This window comes from Homarus americanus, unplaced genomic scaffold, assembly GCF_018991925.1.
Source record: "Homarus americanus isolate GMGI-L3 unplaced genomic scaffold, GMGI_Hamer_2.0 scaffold24694, whole genome shotgun sequence".
In the NCBI taxonomy this organism is placed as follows: Eukaryota; Metazoa; Arthropoda; class Malacostraca; order Decapoda; family Nephropidae; genus Homarus; species Homarus americanus.
The window spans coordinates 8,929,176-8,946,712 of NW_024732780.1; the positions used below are offsets into that span (position 1 = coordinate 8,929,176).

At 45.1% G+C, this 17,537-nt stretch overlaps 1 protein-coding gene across 4 annotated transcripts in view; it reads left to right on the forward strand.

The window, feature by feature from the left end:
* Positions 1–17,537, forward strand: part of LOC121869077 (solute carrier family 12 member 6-like) — a 149,071-nt gene that overhangs the window by 17,126 nt on the left and 114,408 nt on the right. For 3 of the 4 annotated variants that reach the window (XM_042370209.1, XM_042370211.1, XM_042370212.1), the window contains exon 2: positions 5,840–6,780. In XM_042370209.1, coding sequence (XP_042226143.1) covers positions 6,528–6,780 — 253 coding nt within the window. In that variant the 5' untranslated portion in view covers positions 5,840–6,527. The remainder of the gene's footprint in view (positions 1–5,839; positions 6,781–17,537) is intronic. The other variant, XM_042370210.1, reaches the window with a different exon arrangement.

Genomic DNA, 17,537 nt, shown 5'->3' on the forward strand with positions numbered 1-17,537 from the left:
GATTGGTGGTTATACCGTTTAGCTCCGCCCACAGTACGCTTAATGGCAGTTTGTGTGTAGTTAAGGAAAGGCAGAGTTATTGGGCAGTTTGTTGTGATGACGTCAGATAATGAGAGATAGGAGTGGGGACCTCTCTCTCTCTCTCTCTCTCTCTCTCTCTCGGGCGTCACCTGGGCACACCGTCAGGGAATGTGTCTGTCTGTCTGTCTGTCTGTCTGTTTTGTCACACCTTCACCCGGGTGTCTGGCGGGCGTCTCCTGTTGCTACTGGTGTGTGTGTGTGTGTGTGTGTGTGTGTCGTAAATGTATACAAAAGTTCCCATGCATATAATAATACATAAACACTATATATGTATATGTATAAACTGTATGTGAATAAGTCACTATACACCACAGCGCCGCTCCGAGATGAACCATGACAATAAAACAGAATTTACAACTGAAATATGAAAATAGGAGGGGGAAGGGGGTGGGGGGTGGGGAGGGAAAATGGTGGTGTAGTGAGGGGGGGGGAGACTCGTGTATTTCCCGGAGATATATTGAAAAGGGATTTTTATATGCATATTTTAACGGTGTTTTTTCCCGTGTGAGAGAGAGGGAGGTGTTTCTCTCTCTCTCTCTCTGTCTGTCTGTCTGAGTGTATGTCTGTCTGTCTGTCTATCTCTGTCTGTCTGTCTTATTAAGTTATTATTACCTGTCTGTATGACTGTCTATCTACATATAAATTAAAATATTACACTAAGACAGACATAGAGACATAGAGACCTCGGCAACCCTCACCTGCTATAGTTCCCCTCCTGCCCGCTGAGAGGCGCCACGTGTCTCTGCTGCATTACGTCAACAACAACAACAGAGATGATAGATATAGCTTGTTTTTGGTTGTAATATTATACTGGGTGTTGGTGGGAATGGTGGCGGGTGTTGGTGGGAATGGTGGCGGGTGTTGGTAGGAATTATGACAGGAATGGTAATGGTTGGAGGAATGGCGGTGGTGGGAATGATGGCGGCGGTGACGTCACAGTGCCTCCACATTAGAAAATTAAATCATCCACAGCGGGTGAGGAGGAAGGGGGGGGAAGATAGATCCATCCCTCACATGCACGTTAAGGCGAGACTCCCCTACTAAGGTTATGTATTTGTAGCCCGTGTGTGAGGGTGGCTTGTGTGACGGGGCTGTAGGGGAAAAGTATCTGTTTTTCATCAGTGGAAAATATTATTGGAACTTGGTCTTTTATTTGTTGACGATTGAATACCTCTCTTTAAACTTGCCTGAATATTGTTGGAATGATTGCTTTTATCTCTGAAATTACTGTAGTCTTATAAAGGGTGTATTAAAGGGTATATCAAAGGGTATATTAAATGCTGGGGTCTTTTTGGGTTTGTTGGGTGAGTGAGGAGGAAGTGGCGCGTGATCTATTATTTCTGAGGGAAGATCAAAGTGTTTATAAAGGGTATAAACATGTGTGGTGGTGGTGGTGGTGACGGTGGCAGTAGTGTTGGTTGTGGTGGTGGTGGTGACAGGACTGTTGTTATTTGCTGTGGTTGTTGAGTCCGTGTACGTATGTGTGAACACGTCCTTGATTATGTCTGTAGACGAACGTGTGCGTGTGTGTACCTAATCCACCCAAACCTCCTGTCGGTGTATGTAACTGTCTACATGACTCCTGATCTTATCTTTATACATGTGTGTGTGTACACATGACTTTTCACCTGATTGTGTACGTGTGTGTGTGTGTGTGTGTGTGTGTGTGTACATGACTTTTCACCTGATTGTGTACATGTGTGTGTGTGTATACATTACCCCCGACCTTGACTGTGTGTACATTATTTGACCTATTTCCTCCGTACACGTCTTAACTCCAGGTGTTGTAGGTCCAACACGTTGTAGTTAACATGTATTTCAAGTCCAGCGTTACAAGTCTCGGGTGGTAAGTCCTCTGGTTTGACGGGCCATGAATTTTAAGTCCAAAAGGTTTCAGGTCCAATGATTCTGACGTCCAAAAGGTTTCAGGTCCAAGGATTCTGACGTCCAAAAGGCTTCAGGTCCAAGGATTCTGACGTCCAAAAGGCTTCAGGTCCAAGGATTCTGACGTCCAAAAGGTTTCAGGTCCAATGATTCTGACGTCCAAAAGGTTTCAGGTCCAAGGATTCTGACGTCCAAAAGGTTTCAGGTCCAAGGATTCTGACGTCCAAAAGGTTTCAGGTCCAATGATTCTGACGTCCAAAAGGTTTCAGGTCCAATGATTCTGACGTCCAAAAGGTTTCAGGTCCAAGGATTCTGGACGTCCAAAAGGTTTCAGGTCCAATGATTCTGACGTCCAAAAGGTTTCTTCAGGTCCAAGGATTCTGACGTCCAAAAGGTTTCAGGTCCAAATATTCTGACGTCCAAAGGTTTCAGGTCCAATGATTCTGACGTCCAAAAGGTTTCAGGTCCAAGGGGATTCTGACGCGTCCAAAAAGGCTCTTCGGTATCCTAATGATTCTGACGTCCAAAAGGTTTCAGGTCCAAGGATTCTCAGGTTCAGGGGAGTTTCAGAGGAGGACCAAGGCGGTTGGAAGGGTGCCAGGAGGCTGAGGTGACAGGGTGTGCCAGCCCCGCCTCCTGCTTGTGGGCGCTGGTGTTATGTGTAGTGATCCTAGGGCAAGCAGGAGGCACCGAGGGTTGTTCTGTGGGCGCTGGTGCCATGTGTAGTGATCCTAGGGCAAGCAGGAGGCACCGAGGGTTGTTCTGTGGGCGCTGGTGCCACGTGTAGTGATCCTAGGGCAAGCAGGAGGCACCGAGGGTTGTTCTGTGGGCGCTGGTGCCACGTGTAGTGATCCTAGGGCAAGCAGGAGGCACCGAGGGTTGTTCTGTGGGCGCTGGTGCCACGTGTAGTGATCTTAGGTCAAGCAGGAGGAGGGAAGGGGGGCGGTGGGTCATCTGAAGGCGTCGAGGTCACCAAAAGTCGTTAGAGGTCGTTTGGGGTCAGTTACAAGGAATTATCAGGAGTCACTCAGATAACTTAGGTCAATATGGGAGTAACAAGGGGTACACCAGGTCAACAAGGGGTCACACAGGTCAGCTAAGGTCAACAAGGGGTCAAACGTGAGGCAGATGGAGATCACTGTGTTGCCTCAGGAAATAACTTATTTGTGTGTTTCAGATTGAGACACGTGACCTAACCTAACCTAACCTAACCTAACCTAACCTAACCTAACCGACATGCGCCATTAAACAGTTAGGTCAGTAAACAAACAGACATTTATAATTGTTGTCAAAGTGTACGGTAGTTGAGGGTCGTGCGGCAGTTGGGTCATTTAGCACTCTTAATTGCGTGATTCAGTCTCCGATGGGGTCATTAAGTGACCGCTCTACTGTGGCACAATAACCGCCCTACTGTGGCACAATAACCACTCTACTGTGGCACAATAACCACTCTACTGTGGCACAATAACCGCCCTACTGTGGCACAATAACCGCCCTACTGTGGCACAATAACCGCCCTACTGTGGCACAATAACCGCCCTTGACCAAAGTATTTCAGACAATATTAATCAGACTGGATTCCAATTTCTCCTCAATGGAATCTCACCCGGCGTTTCTTCCCTCACTTCTCTCACCTCTCACTTCTGTCTCTCTGTCTGTCTGTTTCTCTCTTTGTCTCATTCTCTGTCTGTCTGTCTCTCTGTCTTTATCTATCTGTCTGTCTGTGTCTGTCTGTCTATATATTGACACGGGGGTTGAGGAGGGGTGAGTATTCCTTCACTTTCCGTTACCTACCCTCCTTCCTTCGCTCCCTCCACCCCTTTCTTCCCTCCATCCCTTCCTCTCACCCCTCCCCTCCCTCTCCTCCCCCTCTACCTGTCTGTCAATTAACCCCTCTCTTATACCCCGGGGCAGGTGGGGGTCTATAGAGATCATGAAGGCCGTCTCCCAACCTTGTTATGTTACGTTGTCTGTCACCTGTTACTTCGCGTTGATGTTATATTGATGTTGCGTTACCTTGGGTTAGATTAGGTTGGGTTAGGTTAGGTTAGGTTAGGTTAGGGGACATATTCTCGTCACACTCTTTACTGTAACACTAACCTAACCTAACCCAGCCTAACCTAACCCAACCTAACCTAACCCAACCTATCCTAACCCAGCCTAACCTAACCTAACCCAGCCTAACCTAACCTAACTAACCCAACCCAACCTATCCCAACCCACTCTTTACTGTAACACTAACCTAACTCCCAACCCAGCCCAACTCTAACCCAAACCCAACCTAACCCAACCTATCCCAACCCAGCTCAATTCCAACCCAACCCAGCCTAACCTAACTCCACCTAACCTAACCCAGCCTAACCTAACCCAGCCTAACCTAACCTAACCTAACCCAGCCCAGCCTAACCTAACCCAGCCTAACCTAACCTAACCTAACCCAGCCTAACCTAACCTAACCCCTGTCGATTGGAAGATTAACAAGGGTCTCAAAATAATGAATGGTGATTGGTGTGTCTAATCGCTGACTCAGTGCCCTGGATTAGCTCCTGACTAATCCATTGAAAACATGACCTTGCACTTAAGGGCTGAGTGTGAGTGTATGTTTGGGGGGAGGAGAGGCGTGGGTCATGGCAATTATTCTGGTTCGTCTGTCTGTCTGTGTCTGTCTGTTCGTCTGTCTGTCTGTCTATCTGTCTGCCTCGTCTGTCTGCTCGTCTCTGTTCGTCTTCTGCCCGTCTGTCTGTCTTCGTCTGTCTGTGTCTGTCTGTTTGTCTGTCTGTCTGTGTCTGTCTGTCTGTCTGTGTCTGTCTGTCTGTCTGTCTGTCTGTGTCTGTCTGTCTGTCTGTCTGTCTGTCTGTCTATCTATCAGTTTGTCTGTCTGTCTGTTATAGGGATAAAAGTTAATAAAACACATTCACCCAAAATTATACCAACATATAATTACCCAAATTATATAACCGAATAATTTAAATCAAGAATGAAAATAAAGGAATAATTATACGTATTAATAGAGGAGCTAAATATATTACACAGGTGAGAGCCGACACACCTGTCCTTAATGAGGTGTGTCGCTGGCCTTTACCTGACTCGCCCTCACCTGGCTCTCCCTCACCTGGCTCTCCCTCACCTGGCCTCCTCCTCCTCACCTGGCCTGCCCCCACCTTCTCTCCCTCACCTGGCCTGTCTCACCTTTCTCTCCCTCACCTTGACCTGCCCTCACCTGACTCTCCTCATCTGGCTCTCCTCACCTTTCTCTCCTCACCTGACCTGGGCCTCACCTGACTCCCTCATCTGGCTCTCTCACTCCAGCCTGCCTCACCTGGCTCTCACACCTGGCCTGCCCCTCACCTGGCTCTCCCTCACCTGGCTCTCCCTCACCTGGCTCTCCCTCACCTGGCTCGCCCTCACCTGGCTCTCCCTCACCTGGCTCGCCCTCACCTGGCTCTCCCTCACCTGGCTCTCCCTCACCTGGCTCTCCCTCACCTTTCTCTCCCTCACCTGGCTCGCCCTCATTAATACTCAAATGTGTGTCGTTCTTGCCCCCAATAATTGCCGTATCTAACCATAAGTCTTATTTTCCCTCGTTAATTAAACCTAATATCGATCTTAATTGAGTTATTGCATCTGTGTGTTATTTATCCTTTTGTTTATTTATTATTATCGTTTTGTTTTTATTCGTATTTATCTTTTTCTTGTTGTTGTTGGTTGTTTTGTGGTTGAATATTCGTCGTGTATTGGTGAAATGTACTCTCTCTCTCTCTCTCTCTCTCTCTCTCTCTCTTCTCTCTCTCTCTCTCTCTCTCTCGTTAGACGTGTACAAAAAAGACGATTTAATCTTTATTTACTTTTAATAACGCAAATAATTATCTTACAGGAAGTACAAACTGTAATGACGTATTAATTACAGGTATTACAGGTGATACATAAAGCAGGAGTATTAAACCTTTCCTTACTCTACTGAAGGTTTATGTTGTTGAGAGGTTTAATAGTTTAATACCGGTGTTTTAATGGATGGTTTATATTAAGGTGTTTGAACCACTGCATTGAGACTTTGTGGTGTTTGGTTGTGTTTGGATTCGTTGTTAAGTGTTTGGGAAAGTGAAAAATTGGATATAGAGGTGTTTTAATGGTGGTGTTTTAAAGATTCATTAGACACTCAGAGAGACAGACATTGTAACACCACTGAACTCTCTCGAATTTGAAGTGATTGGAACTCTTGTTTTAGCAGTTCAGAGAGAGACTCGAGAAACGTGGAGAGTGTGTAGCGCTTGAGTGTGAGAGTGTCTTAACTACTTGAGTGTGAGGGGGGTTTTGGAGAAGCACTCGAGGTGTGTCTCTTGATCGACCATTTAAGTGAACACCGCTGGAGTTAAAGGAGGTGTGGGACCAGTGAGTGACCAGCCCCCACAGGAGTAGTGACCAGAGGAACAGTGAGTGACCAGAGGAACAGTGAGTGACCAGAGGACCAGTGAGTGATCAGAGGACCAGTGAGTGACCAGAGGAACAGTGAGTGACCAGAGGAACAGTGAGTGACCAGAGGACCACTAGGCAAGGCCCTCACCATGATGAACCACATACTGGACGACAAGTTGGAGGCTGAGTCCGTCCCCCTCACCACCTCAGCTTCCTCCCCCCCCGTCATCACCCCTCCCGTCATCACCCCCCCAACCGTCACCCCCTCCAACAACGCCTCTCCAGCCATCAGTCGACGCTATGTTTTTGGGGCTCTTGGGGGCTCCTGTAGCGTCGACGGTGTGGCCAACTTTACTGATTGGTCCAGCCCCATCACCCCCACCATGAATGGCCAGCCCCCAGGTGAGTAACATCATGACTGGGGCCAGCCCCAGGTCAGCCCCACCTCCTATCATTACTACCTGTTCCCCAGGTCAGGCCCCAGGTCAGTCCCCATCACCTCTTATCATCACTACCACCCAGTCCCCAGGCCAGCCCCCATCACCCTCATCATCACTTTTACCCAGCCCCCAGGTCAGCCACATCACCCCAGCACTGTCAAACCAGCCCCCAGGTGAGTTCCAGCAAAGATTAGACAGTCCCCAGCCCAGGAGTAACATCATGGCTGACAGTCCTCAGCCCAGGTGAGTAACATCATGGTCAGACAGCCCCCAGCCCAGGTGAGGCAATGACTGCGGTCAGACAGCCCTCAGCCCAGGTGGGCAACATCATGGTCAGACAGCCCCCAGCCCAGGTAAGTAACATCATGGTCAGACAGCCCCCAGCCCAGGTAAGTAACATCATGGTCAGACAGCCCCCAGCCCAGGTGAGTAACATCATGGTCAGACAGCCCCCAGCCCAGCCCCATCACCGCCATCATGAATTATTAATAACTGGTTCAGAATCAGAATATTAACTGGAAGCCACAAATTATAGTCACCTGAGCCAAAATAAATATACTAATTATATATCTAATAATTATATAATATTAATATAGATGATGAGTTATATACAGTATTTAGCCACTGAAATATAGGAGATAATAATAATAATAATGACCTGACAGAATGGTTTATTTATTTATTTTAAGTATTATTGCTGATGAGTTTCTCTTGGTGGTAACTTTGGCTCTGATCTGTACCTTAACCGCTCAAACCTGGGGATCGAACCCGTGACGTGGTATGTGTGTTAATAATGATAAATAAGACTTAATAAAACAATTTCCTCCTGTATTAGTGATCAAAAGACTGAAAAATAAATCAAAGGCAATATTATAGAAGATTTTAAAAGACTTAATTATCGGTGTTTGAAATAAAGTCAACCACATTATTGGAACGAGTATATTATCATTCGTAATTGACTTATTTAAAGCATATCACACTAGTTAACTTAAATTTCTTGTTAAAAATGTTAAATTCATCTCCGTGGCTTGTTAAAAATATTATATCTGGTGTAAATAAATAAATAAATAATAAAAATGAGAGAGAGAGAGAGACAAGTGCTTCTGTGTCAGTCATTGTGTGTCCAATCACGTCCCCATCTGGGTGTGAGGAGGACGACCCTCTTGAATACTCCCACAGACTCCCAAACCCTGTCTCCTCATTGGTTGTATCCTTGGAGTTTTCTCAATCCTGGTGTTCTGATTGGCTAGTGAGGACGTGGGCTAGCATGGCTGGGGACTTACCGAGGTAGTCCCCGTCCTCCCACCCTCCCCCTCAAGGCTCAGTGATGGCGGCGTCACAGTTGCCAATCGCTGTGATGCTTCGCCAATCGCCGCCTTCCTCCGCTTCACAGATTGGGAGCCACTGATTGGATGCTGTGTTCTCTCGCTCCTGAGGCTCCATTGGAGGTGATGGAGGGCCCTTGGGAGCCTCGGGGAGCCTTGCGACGGATAAAATCAACGTCGGAGTCGTTACATTCAAAGATTTGAATTCCGATCGCTGATTGGTCGAGAGGTTGAAGATTTAATATGATTTTTTATATCCTGATTCTCTCTATACCGGACTTATATAACCAATTACCTCTCTATACCGGACTTATATAACCAATTACCTCTATATCGGACTTATATAACCAATTACCTCTCTATAATTGTTACCTCTCTCTACGGAACACCAACCATTACTCTCTATACCGGACCTCATATTCAATTACCTATACGGACTTATATAACCAGTACCTCTCTACCGGACTTATATAGCCAATTTTTATCTCTATACCGGACTTATATAACCAATTACCTCTCTATACCGGACTTATATAACCAATTACCTCTCTATACCGGACTTATATAACCAATAACCTCTATACCGGACTTATATAACCAATAACCTCTCTATACCGGACTTATATAACCAATTACCTCTCTATACCGGACTTATATAACCAATAACCTCTATACCGGACTTATATAACCAATGACCTCTATACCGGACTTATATAACCAATGACCTCTATACCGGACTTATATAACCAATAACCTCTATACCGGACTTATATAACCAATTACCTCTATACCGGACTTATATAACCAATAACCTCTATACCGGACTTAACCATCTCTAGATAGATTAAAAGACTGAACTACCATAAACTACTATAAACTACTATAAACCACCTTGAACTACCATAAACTATCTTGAACTACCTTAAACTACCATAACCTATCCTAAATCAACTACTATTACAGCTATTGTTACAGTGACTCCCCAACAGCCAATGAGCTATGAGCATTAAGTTAATTGCTCTGTATCAGGTGGCTGTAATTACTCCCCACAATTTATGGTCATTAATTACTGTATTTTATGAAGCTTTTATTAAATTGTTTGCTTAATGTATCGAGTCAATTTTATTTAGCTATTTTATTTTACTTTTTTTTAATCTTTTATTTAATTTTTTTTTATTTTCTTCTATTTTTTATAATTTTCTCCGTTTTCTTGCTTTTTTAATTGTTTACTTTTGTTAATTAATCACTTTTGTTTTGTGCTTCTTTATCGGTTATTTGCCTATTCTCTTTTATTCATTATTTTCATCTTATCTTAACTCTCCTTGTGTTCACTTTTAGCGTCGTGTTTTATTATTTTACTTTATTATCTTATCTTTATTCTCTTGTTTATTATCTGTTGATTAATTCGTTGCTTTATTCAGTGTTGCTTTTTCATCTTTATTCATTTTTTTATTTATTTATTCTTATTATTAACTTTTATTAATATTTTCTTCTGCGTCATTTTTATCATTATTATCATTTAAAAAAATAATAATAATACTAATACTAATAATAATAATAACAATAATAATAATAATAATAATAATAATAATAATAATAATAACAATAACAATAATAATAATAATAACTAATAATAATAATAATAATAACTAATAATAATAATAACTAATAACAATAATAATAATAATAATAACAATAACAATAACTAATAATAATAATAATAATAACTAATAATAATAATAACTAATAATAATAATAATAATAACTAATAATAATAATAATAATAATAATAATTTCTTCCACAGGTGAGTACAATGGTTGGTCCACGAGTCAGTCAGCTGATGGTATGTAAACAATAACAACAGCTGGTAGCTCCCTGATTGGTCCACAGGTAACGTTCCCTTGATTACCTTTTCGCAAATGAGGTTTTGATTGGCTAATAAGCTGATTAACAACTGATTAGTTAATACATAATTTAATATTGATTAGGGTCACAACGAACTGAATTTTGATTGGTTCTTCAGGTGTGTTAAATCTGATTGGTCTACAGCTAATTTGTACCTGATTGGCCCTCCAGCAGCTCACTCTTAATTGGTAACCTTGTTAGCTTAGTACCGATTGGTCATTAGTATCCTGACGCCGATGATTGGTCAAACGTGTCCCAGTCCTAACGGGCCCCAGTCGTAATCTAACGTAACCCAATAGGCCCCATTCCTACTAGGTCCCATTCCCACTAGGCCCCATTCCTACTAGGTCCCATTCCCACTAGGCCCCATTCCTACCAACCTTCACCCCATTTTTCTGTGTGTGTGTGTGTGTGTGTGTGTGTGTGTGTGTGTGTGTGTGCTGCCTCCATCTCTGCTCTCCCCCTGCCCTTCTCTTCCTCCCTCCTCCCCCTCCCCTCCCCCCCCTCCTCTCGCCCTCCCTCCCCCCCTCCTCTCCCCCTCTCCCCCTCCTCCTCCCCCCCTCTCCCCCTCCCCCTCTTCACTCTCACAATCGCCATTTTCTGACTTCCTTACGATCAAAGTCGGCTCTTGAAGACTGAGAGAGAGGGAGGGAGGGAAGGAGGGAGAGGGAGGAAGGAGAAGGAAAGAAGGAAGGAGGGAAGGAAAAAGAAGGTTGAAAGAAGAATAAGACAAAAGAATTATTAGACAAAGAATTATTAGACAAAGAGAGAGAGAGAGAGAGAGAGAGAGAGAGAGAGAGAGAGAGAGAGAGAGAATATTTCCCTCTGACTGGTGAGAGAGACTGTGTTAGGTCAGGTAGAGTCTCTGTGATATTTGTCCGCCATTTTTGTTGGATTTTTAAACACACGATTCCCAAGAGTGACTGGTCTTTGGGTGGTGGTAGTTGTGGTTGTGGTGGTGATGGTGGTAGTTGTGGTGGTGATGGTGGTAGTAGTGGTGGTGATGGTGGTATAGTGATGGTGGTAGTAGTGGTGGTGATGGTGGTAGTAGTGATGGTGGTAGTAGTGGTGATGGTAGTGGTGATGGTGGTAGTGGTGGTGATGGTGGTAGTGATGGTGGTGGTGGTGGTGATGGTGGTAGTGGTGGTAGTGGTGGTAGGTGTGGTGGTGATGGTGGTGGTAGTAGTGGTGGTGATGGTAGTGTAGTGATGGTGGTAGTAGTGGTGATGGTGGTGAGTGGTAGTGATGGTGGTAGTGGTGGTGATGGTGGTAGTGGTGGTGATGGTGGTAGTGGTGGTAGGTGTGGTGGTGGGCGGGTCATTTCGTAGGCGGGGCTGGTTAAGGCTTGGTCGAGCGGCTTAAGGTGAGGAGGAGGAGGAACACTACCACCATATCACTACTACCACTATCACCACTACGACCACCATCACCACTACCACCATCCACCACCACTACTACCACCATCTACTACACCACCATCACCATTACTACTACTACTGTTATAAAGATGGTATTGATAGTGGTAGTAGTGGTAGGTAGTGGTATTGACAATGGTGGTGGTATAGTGGTTGTTGTGGTAGTGGTTGGTACTGGTGATATAAGAACACACACACACACACACACACACACACACACACACACACACACACACACAAACACACACACACACACATAATTATATTCCGAGTTTAACCTAACCCTAACCTAACCTGACCTAACTAACCTAACCTAACTACCTAACCTAACCTAACCTAACCTGACCTAACCTAACCTGGATTTACTGTAGGTGAGTTTAGTGGCATAATTATTGGTCTGGACTTGAAGTATTAGAAGTTGTAGTTGACTTTATGGTAATGATCTGTCTGTCTGTCTGTCTGTCTGTCTGTCTGTCTGTCTCCCTCCCCCCCTCCCCGGCCGTAACAAAAACAGTCAGGGCGGATATACGTACACAGTGTCATGTGTACAGACGTAAACACAAGTCTCTGAACATCCGGGGCCCTGGACAGAGTCTCCCTACTGCTGGAACGTGTCTGGAATGCTGGAAGGTGACTGAACTGTTGGAGCAAAGTCTTCTAACTGTGTGTGTGTGTGTGTGTGTGTGTGTGTGTGTGTGTGTGTGTGTGTGTGTGTGTGTGTGTGTGTACCTTACCTGTCCTTAACGTAGATAACAGGTGAGCGTTCTAAGTGTTGCCCCTCTTACCTGTGAGAGATATAGGGAGGAGAGTAAAGGGAGAGATAGAAGGAGAAGAGAGGGAGGGAGATAAAGAGTAAAGGGAGAAAAGGAAAAGGGTGAAGAAGGAGAGCGAAAAAAGAGAGAGCGAAAACAGATAAAAGAGAGAGAGAGACAGACAGATAAAGAGCCTCATTACCAAGGGGGTGGTACAGGTGTGTTGTGGTGGTTAGGTTGGGTCATTGTACACCTGATGAGCCTATTGGTGGCGCTCTGTGTAGTGACGTTTATTGTTTTATGGTGTTTTGTGGTGTTTGTTGTTGTGTTTTTGTTTTGTGTGTTTTATGGTGTTTTGTGGTTTATTGATAGAGTATTATAGTGTTTTATATAGTGTCTGGTATTTTGAATGAAGAGAGTTTGTTCTTCCTGCTCACTGAGATAATTTGTTTGTTTGTACTTTTTCGAATTAGATTGCGTGTGTGTGTGTGTGTGTGTGTGTGTTGGATGGATTGACCTTTTGAGAGGATAGGGAGACAGACAGACAGGCAGAGACAGATAGACAGACAGGGGAGTGTCTGTCTCAGCTAATAGGATTCCTCCCCTCCACCTCTTCTCTCCTCCTCCTCCTCCTCCTCCTCCTCCTCCACCTATTCTCTTCTCCTCCTCCCTCCTCCTCCTCCTCCACCTATTCTCTCTCCTCCTCCTCCTCCTCCTCCTCCTCCTCCTCCTCCTCCTCCTCCTCCTCCTCCTCCTCCTCCCTCCTCCTCCTCCTCCTCCTCCTCCTCCTCTTCTCTCATCCTCCTCCTCTTATTTGAACTCTGAACTTTCAATTTTTTCCCTTAAACATTGAAATGTAAATGGGAAGTGTGGGGGTTTTTCTGCCCCATTGAGTCTTGACCTCTGACCTTTGACTCAAGCGGCATGTGGGAGGAAATACACCCCACCCTCTCCCCTCTTCCCCCTCTCCACCCCCAATCAAATACCCCCTCCCTTTACACTACCCCCACTCACCTTTCATCTCATCTCTCCCCTCTCGTTCCAACTCCTTCTGCTCTCCCCACCCCACCCCCCTCCTCGCCCGTGTTTATAATGGGTTAATCTAACAGGTTGAAGGTGAGGGGAGGGAGGTGGGGAAGGGAGGAAGTTACAGGAACGTGTGACGACAGGAGAGAGATGGATAACTGTGTGTGTTGTGTGGATAATATAGACACTATCCACCTATTCATTGTATTATTATATTTCTATCCAATCCTCCCTCTTCCTATCTATTCCACCTACCCCTCCCCCTACCTCACCCCCCTTCCCTCACCCCCCCTACCCCTCACCCCCTACTCCCTCACCCCCCTACCCCTCCACCCCCCCTCACCCCCCTACCCTCACCCCCTACCCTCACCCCCTACCCCTCACCCCCCTCCCTCACCCCCTCACCCTCCTTGCCCTGTATGAGAGAATCACACCTTGTCTCAGTACCTGTTGACGTGAGGTAGTGAAGTGTGGCTGTTGCTCACCCTAGAGTGTGGTATAATGGTGTGGCTAGGGGTGTGGTAGTGGCTGGTGAGGGTGTGGTAAGGTGGATGACTAACTAAGAGGATGTGGAGAGAGTGAGAGAGAGGAGAGAGTGAGTGAGAGAGTGAGAGAGAGTCTTATGAGAACACATATCCAATCCGGCATCTCACTGAATACCGCTTTTGTGATGTCGATACTCTGATGATGAGTGAGGGAGGAAGGCGAAGAGGAGGAAGGGAAGGAGGAGGAGGAGGAGGGGAAGGAGAGGAGGAGGAGGAGAAGACTGAAGGAAGAACCAAAAAAGAAGAATTAAGAGGAAGAAAAGAAAAGAGAGACAGATTAAAGATAGTAAGATAGTGTGTGTGTGTGTGTGTGTGTGTGTGTGTGTCAGTGTCAGCCATTTTAATTAACCTCTTCGTAATTACATTTTTAATCACATTTTATTATTAAATTTTCCGTAACTACAGTAAGATCGTTCGTCTTAATTACCTTCTATAGTAATTATACTTTTAACTATAATTGAAGGTGGATAATTACTATGGAATAGAATTACCTTGATTATTATTTTAACCTGATTATTTTGTGTAATATTTTGCTTAATTAGTCATTATTATTTTATTAGGTGAGGTCAGGTCAGGTTAGGTTAGGTTAGGGCAGGTAACATCTGAAAGGTTATTGACGTTTGTTATATTGCGCATATCCTGTAACTACATTCTTGTAAAACCGCGCATTCCTGTTATATTGCGCATGGCTGTAACTACGCATTCCTGTTCTATTGTGTATTCCCGTAAAACTGCGCATTCCTATATAACTGCGCATTCCTAATTATCTCCGCATTCTTATATAACTGCGCATTCCTATAACTCAGATTAACCGCTGATCCTTACTGGTGGTTCATCCTTAACCAGCTGTAGTTAATCCTGGTTTAATGTTAGCACGGGGTTAATTTACTCGTTAATCCTGTGTGTGTGTGTGTGTGTGTGTGTGTGTGTGTGTGTGTGTGTGTGTGTGTGTGTGTGTGTGTGTGTGCGCGCGCGCTCTCTCTCTCAACAGTGTTAAGAGAGAGGTCGAAGAAAGAGAGCGAGACGGAGAGAGAGAGAGTGAGAGAGAGAGAGAGAGAGAAAAAAAAGAGAGAGCCTCAGTTAATTATCTCCCCAACGAGACGTAACAGAAGAGATAGTAATTGTTCCTTGTTCCTGTTCCATCTGTGTTACGTAACTGTTCCCCCTCCTCCCCCCTCCCCATCACCTCCTCTCCCCACTATCCTCTTCTCCCCATCACCTCCTCTCCCCTCACCCCTCACTCTTTCATCACAGGCCAGCGATAGTTCTCAGGTCTGCTTTAGTGTTCCATAATCCCGTTGGAAAAATCGCCCGGAAGTCACAGAAAATGAGGAGGAGGAGGAGGTGGGCGTTCAGGCGTTCTTTTGTTACGGAATAAGGAGGGGGCGTTCTCTTTGGGTGTAGAGAGGAGGCGTTCTTATAAACCTCTGGGCGTTCTTTTTGTTAGAAGGGGCGTTCTTGCGAGTGTTTTGTTATATAAACTTTACCTTAACTAGATACGTTCACTTAGCACCAGTTAAGAGACAACATTACGCTGCTATCTTAACTATTTTAACATCAGTGTGAATCTGGGTTAAGAGAACGTGATTGTCAATACCTCAGTGGGGTGTGGCGCGGTGTTGTTTTTGTGACGTAATCTTCAGTGGTAACCGGCACCCTCTTAATGGCGGACTGCAGAGCGCTTAATCCTTAACTCTTATCGGTTGTCTTTTGTTTATCTACCAGTCAAAACAGCTATACAGACAGATAAATAGACAGATAAAGGCAGTAAAACAGACAGACATATACAGTAAAGCTCTCGGGTAGACAGGTGAAGGGGAGAAAAGACTCATAAAAGGTAATGTTGTCATTAGGAATGTTCGCGCCAAAATTGAGAAAAGTTTCGCGCCAAAATTGTCACAGTTGTCGGGCTGTTCTTTAATTTGGCGGTGATAAAACCCGCCAAATGTAAGAGGGAGGTTGGAGGTTATTTAGTTTTCTTGGAGAGAGAAAACTGAAGAAAGAGAGGGAACAAGAAAGAGAGAGAGAGGGAGAAATGGGGAAGGAAGAGCAGAGATATTGAGAGAAAAGAAGAATGAGATAGAGAGAAAAAAGAGAGGGAGAGAATAAGAGAGATAGAGATAATATGAAAGACAATAAGAATTAGAAGGAAAGAGAAGGAATAAGAAAGATAGAGAGAGACAGTCAGTACAGGAAGTATCACTCGGTGTATTAATGATGAGAGAGAGTTAAAGCGGAAGTTGCGTGCAGGTCACCCCAGTGTGTGTGTGTGTGTGTGTGTGTGTGTGTGTGTTGGGGAGGCAGGTACTGTAAGTTTATTTATGTGACTGTGTGAACCTCTCTCTCTCTCTCTCTCTCTCTCTCTCTCTCGGTAATAATCATAACACTGAACTAATATCTATCATCACCATGAGTAGCTACCTTCCCTCCCCCTTCCCCATCTCCCCCTTCCCCATCTCCCCCCCTCCCCTCTTGATCCTGGCACTGTGGCTATGAATAACATGAATACATTTTACATCTGTCTTAGTATGTTATGTATTATGTGAGGGGGTAGTTCTCTCTCTCTCTCTCTCTCTCTCTCTCTCTCTCTCTCTCTCTCTCTCTCTCTCTCTCTCTCTCTCTCTCTCTCTCTCTCTCTCTCTCTCTACCACACAAAGTTAGGTTAGTTCAGTAAAATTTCTATTAGGGTCAAATATGGTCCCTCACTTACCCTGAGTGTTTGTGTGTCCTGGTTTTTAAATAGTGTGTATGTTGTATGTATGTATGTATGTATGTATGTATGTATATTTGTTTACTTTTCTCCCACAGGTGAGTGAATCAATTGACGTGGTCATCAAGTATGAGTCAGGTCAGGTCAGGAAGTGACTTTATTGGATGAGTTTAAAGGTCGTTTTGAAATTTCTAGGTAGGATAAGTTAAGGTCAAATTAGGTCAAAAGTGACGTCATCAGCTGTTGTGAGGGAGGAGGAGGAGGAGGAGGAGGACGAACACTCAAGTGAGAGCAGGAGTTGACTAATACTTTAATGACGGCTGGAGTCTGACCCTCGCCCCCTCTCCCCCCCTCTTGGCCCTCCCCGCCCCTCTTAACACACCCCAAACCCCCACTTGCTGCCTCATTACCACAGCGACGCAAAGTTTGAGGCAAAGTTTGTTGTTATTTTGCTCCAGTCGGTCTCTGTCGGTCTGCTCTGTCGGTCTGCGTCTGTCGGTCTGCGTCTGTCGGTCTCGGTGTCTGTCGGTCTGTGTCTGGCGTTCTGTGTGTCTGTCAGTTTAGGGATTAGTCTGTCTGTTATGGCGATCTGTGGGGTATGGTACACATGCTAGCCTCGCAAGTGAGTGGACCCGGGTTCGATCCCCGGTCAGGGTGAAACCATGGACAAGTTTTCTTACGCCATTTGCCTCTGTCTACCCAGCAGTAATTGGGAACCTGGATGTTAATCGATTTGTGTTCCGGGGTAATGGTTAGCCAGTGCAGTTGGCGAGTTGTCCGGTCTTCTCGGACTATTCCTTGACACTGGGTCATTCAGCTCTTAACTCAGGGTGTGGTTGTTGTGTTGGCGACAGCTTCTACACCTTAACACTGGGTCATGCAGCTCGTTAACTCAGGGGGTGTGGTTGTGTTGGCGACAGCTTCTACACCTAAACACTGGTCATCAGCTCACCTTGTTGTGTTGGAGCTTCTACACCTTAAACACTGGGTCATACAGCTCGTTAACTCAGGGTGTGGTTGTTGTGTTGGCGACAGCTTCT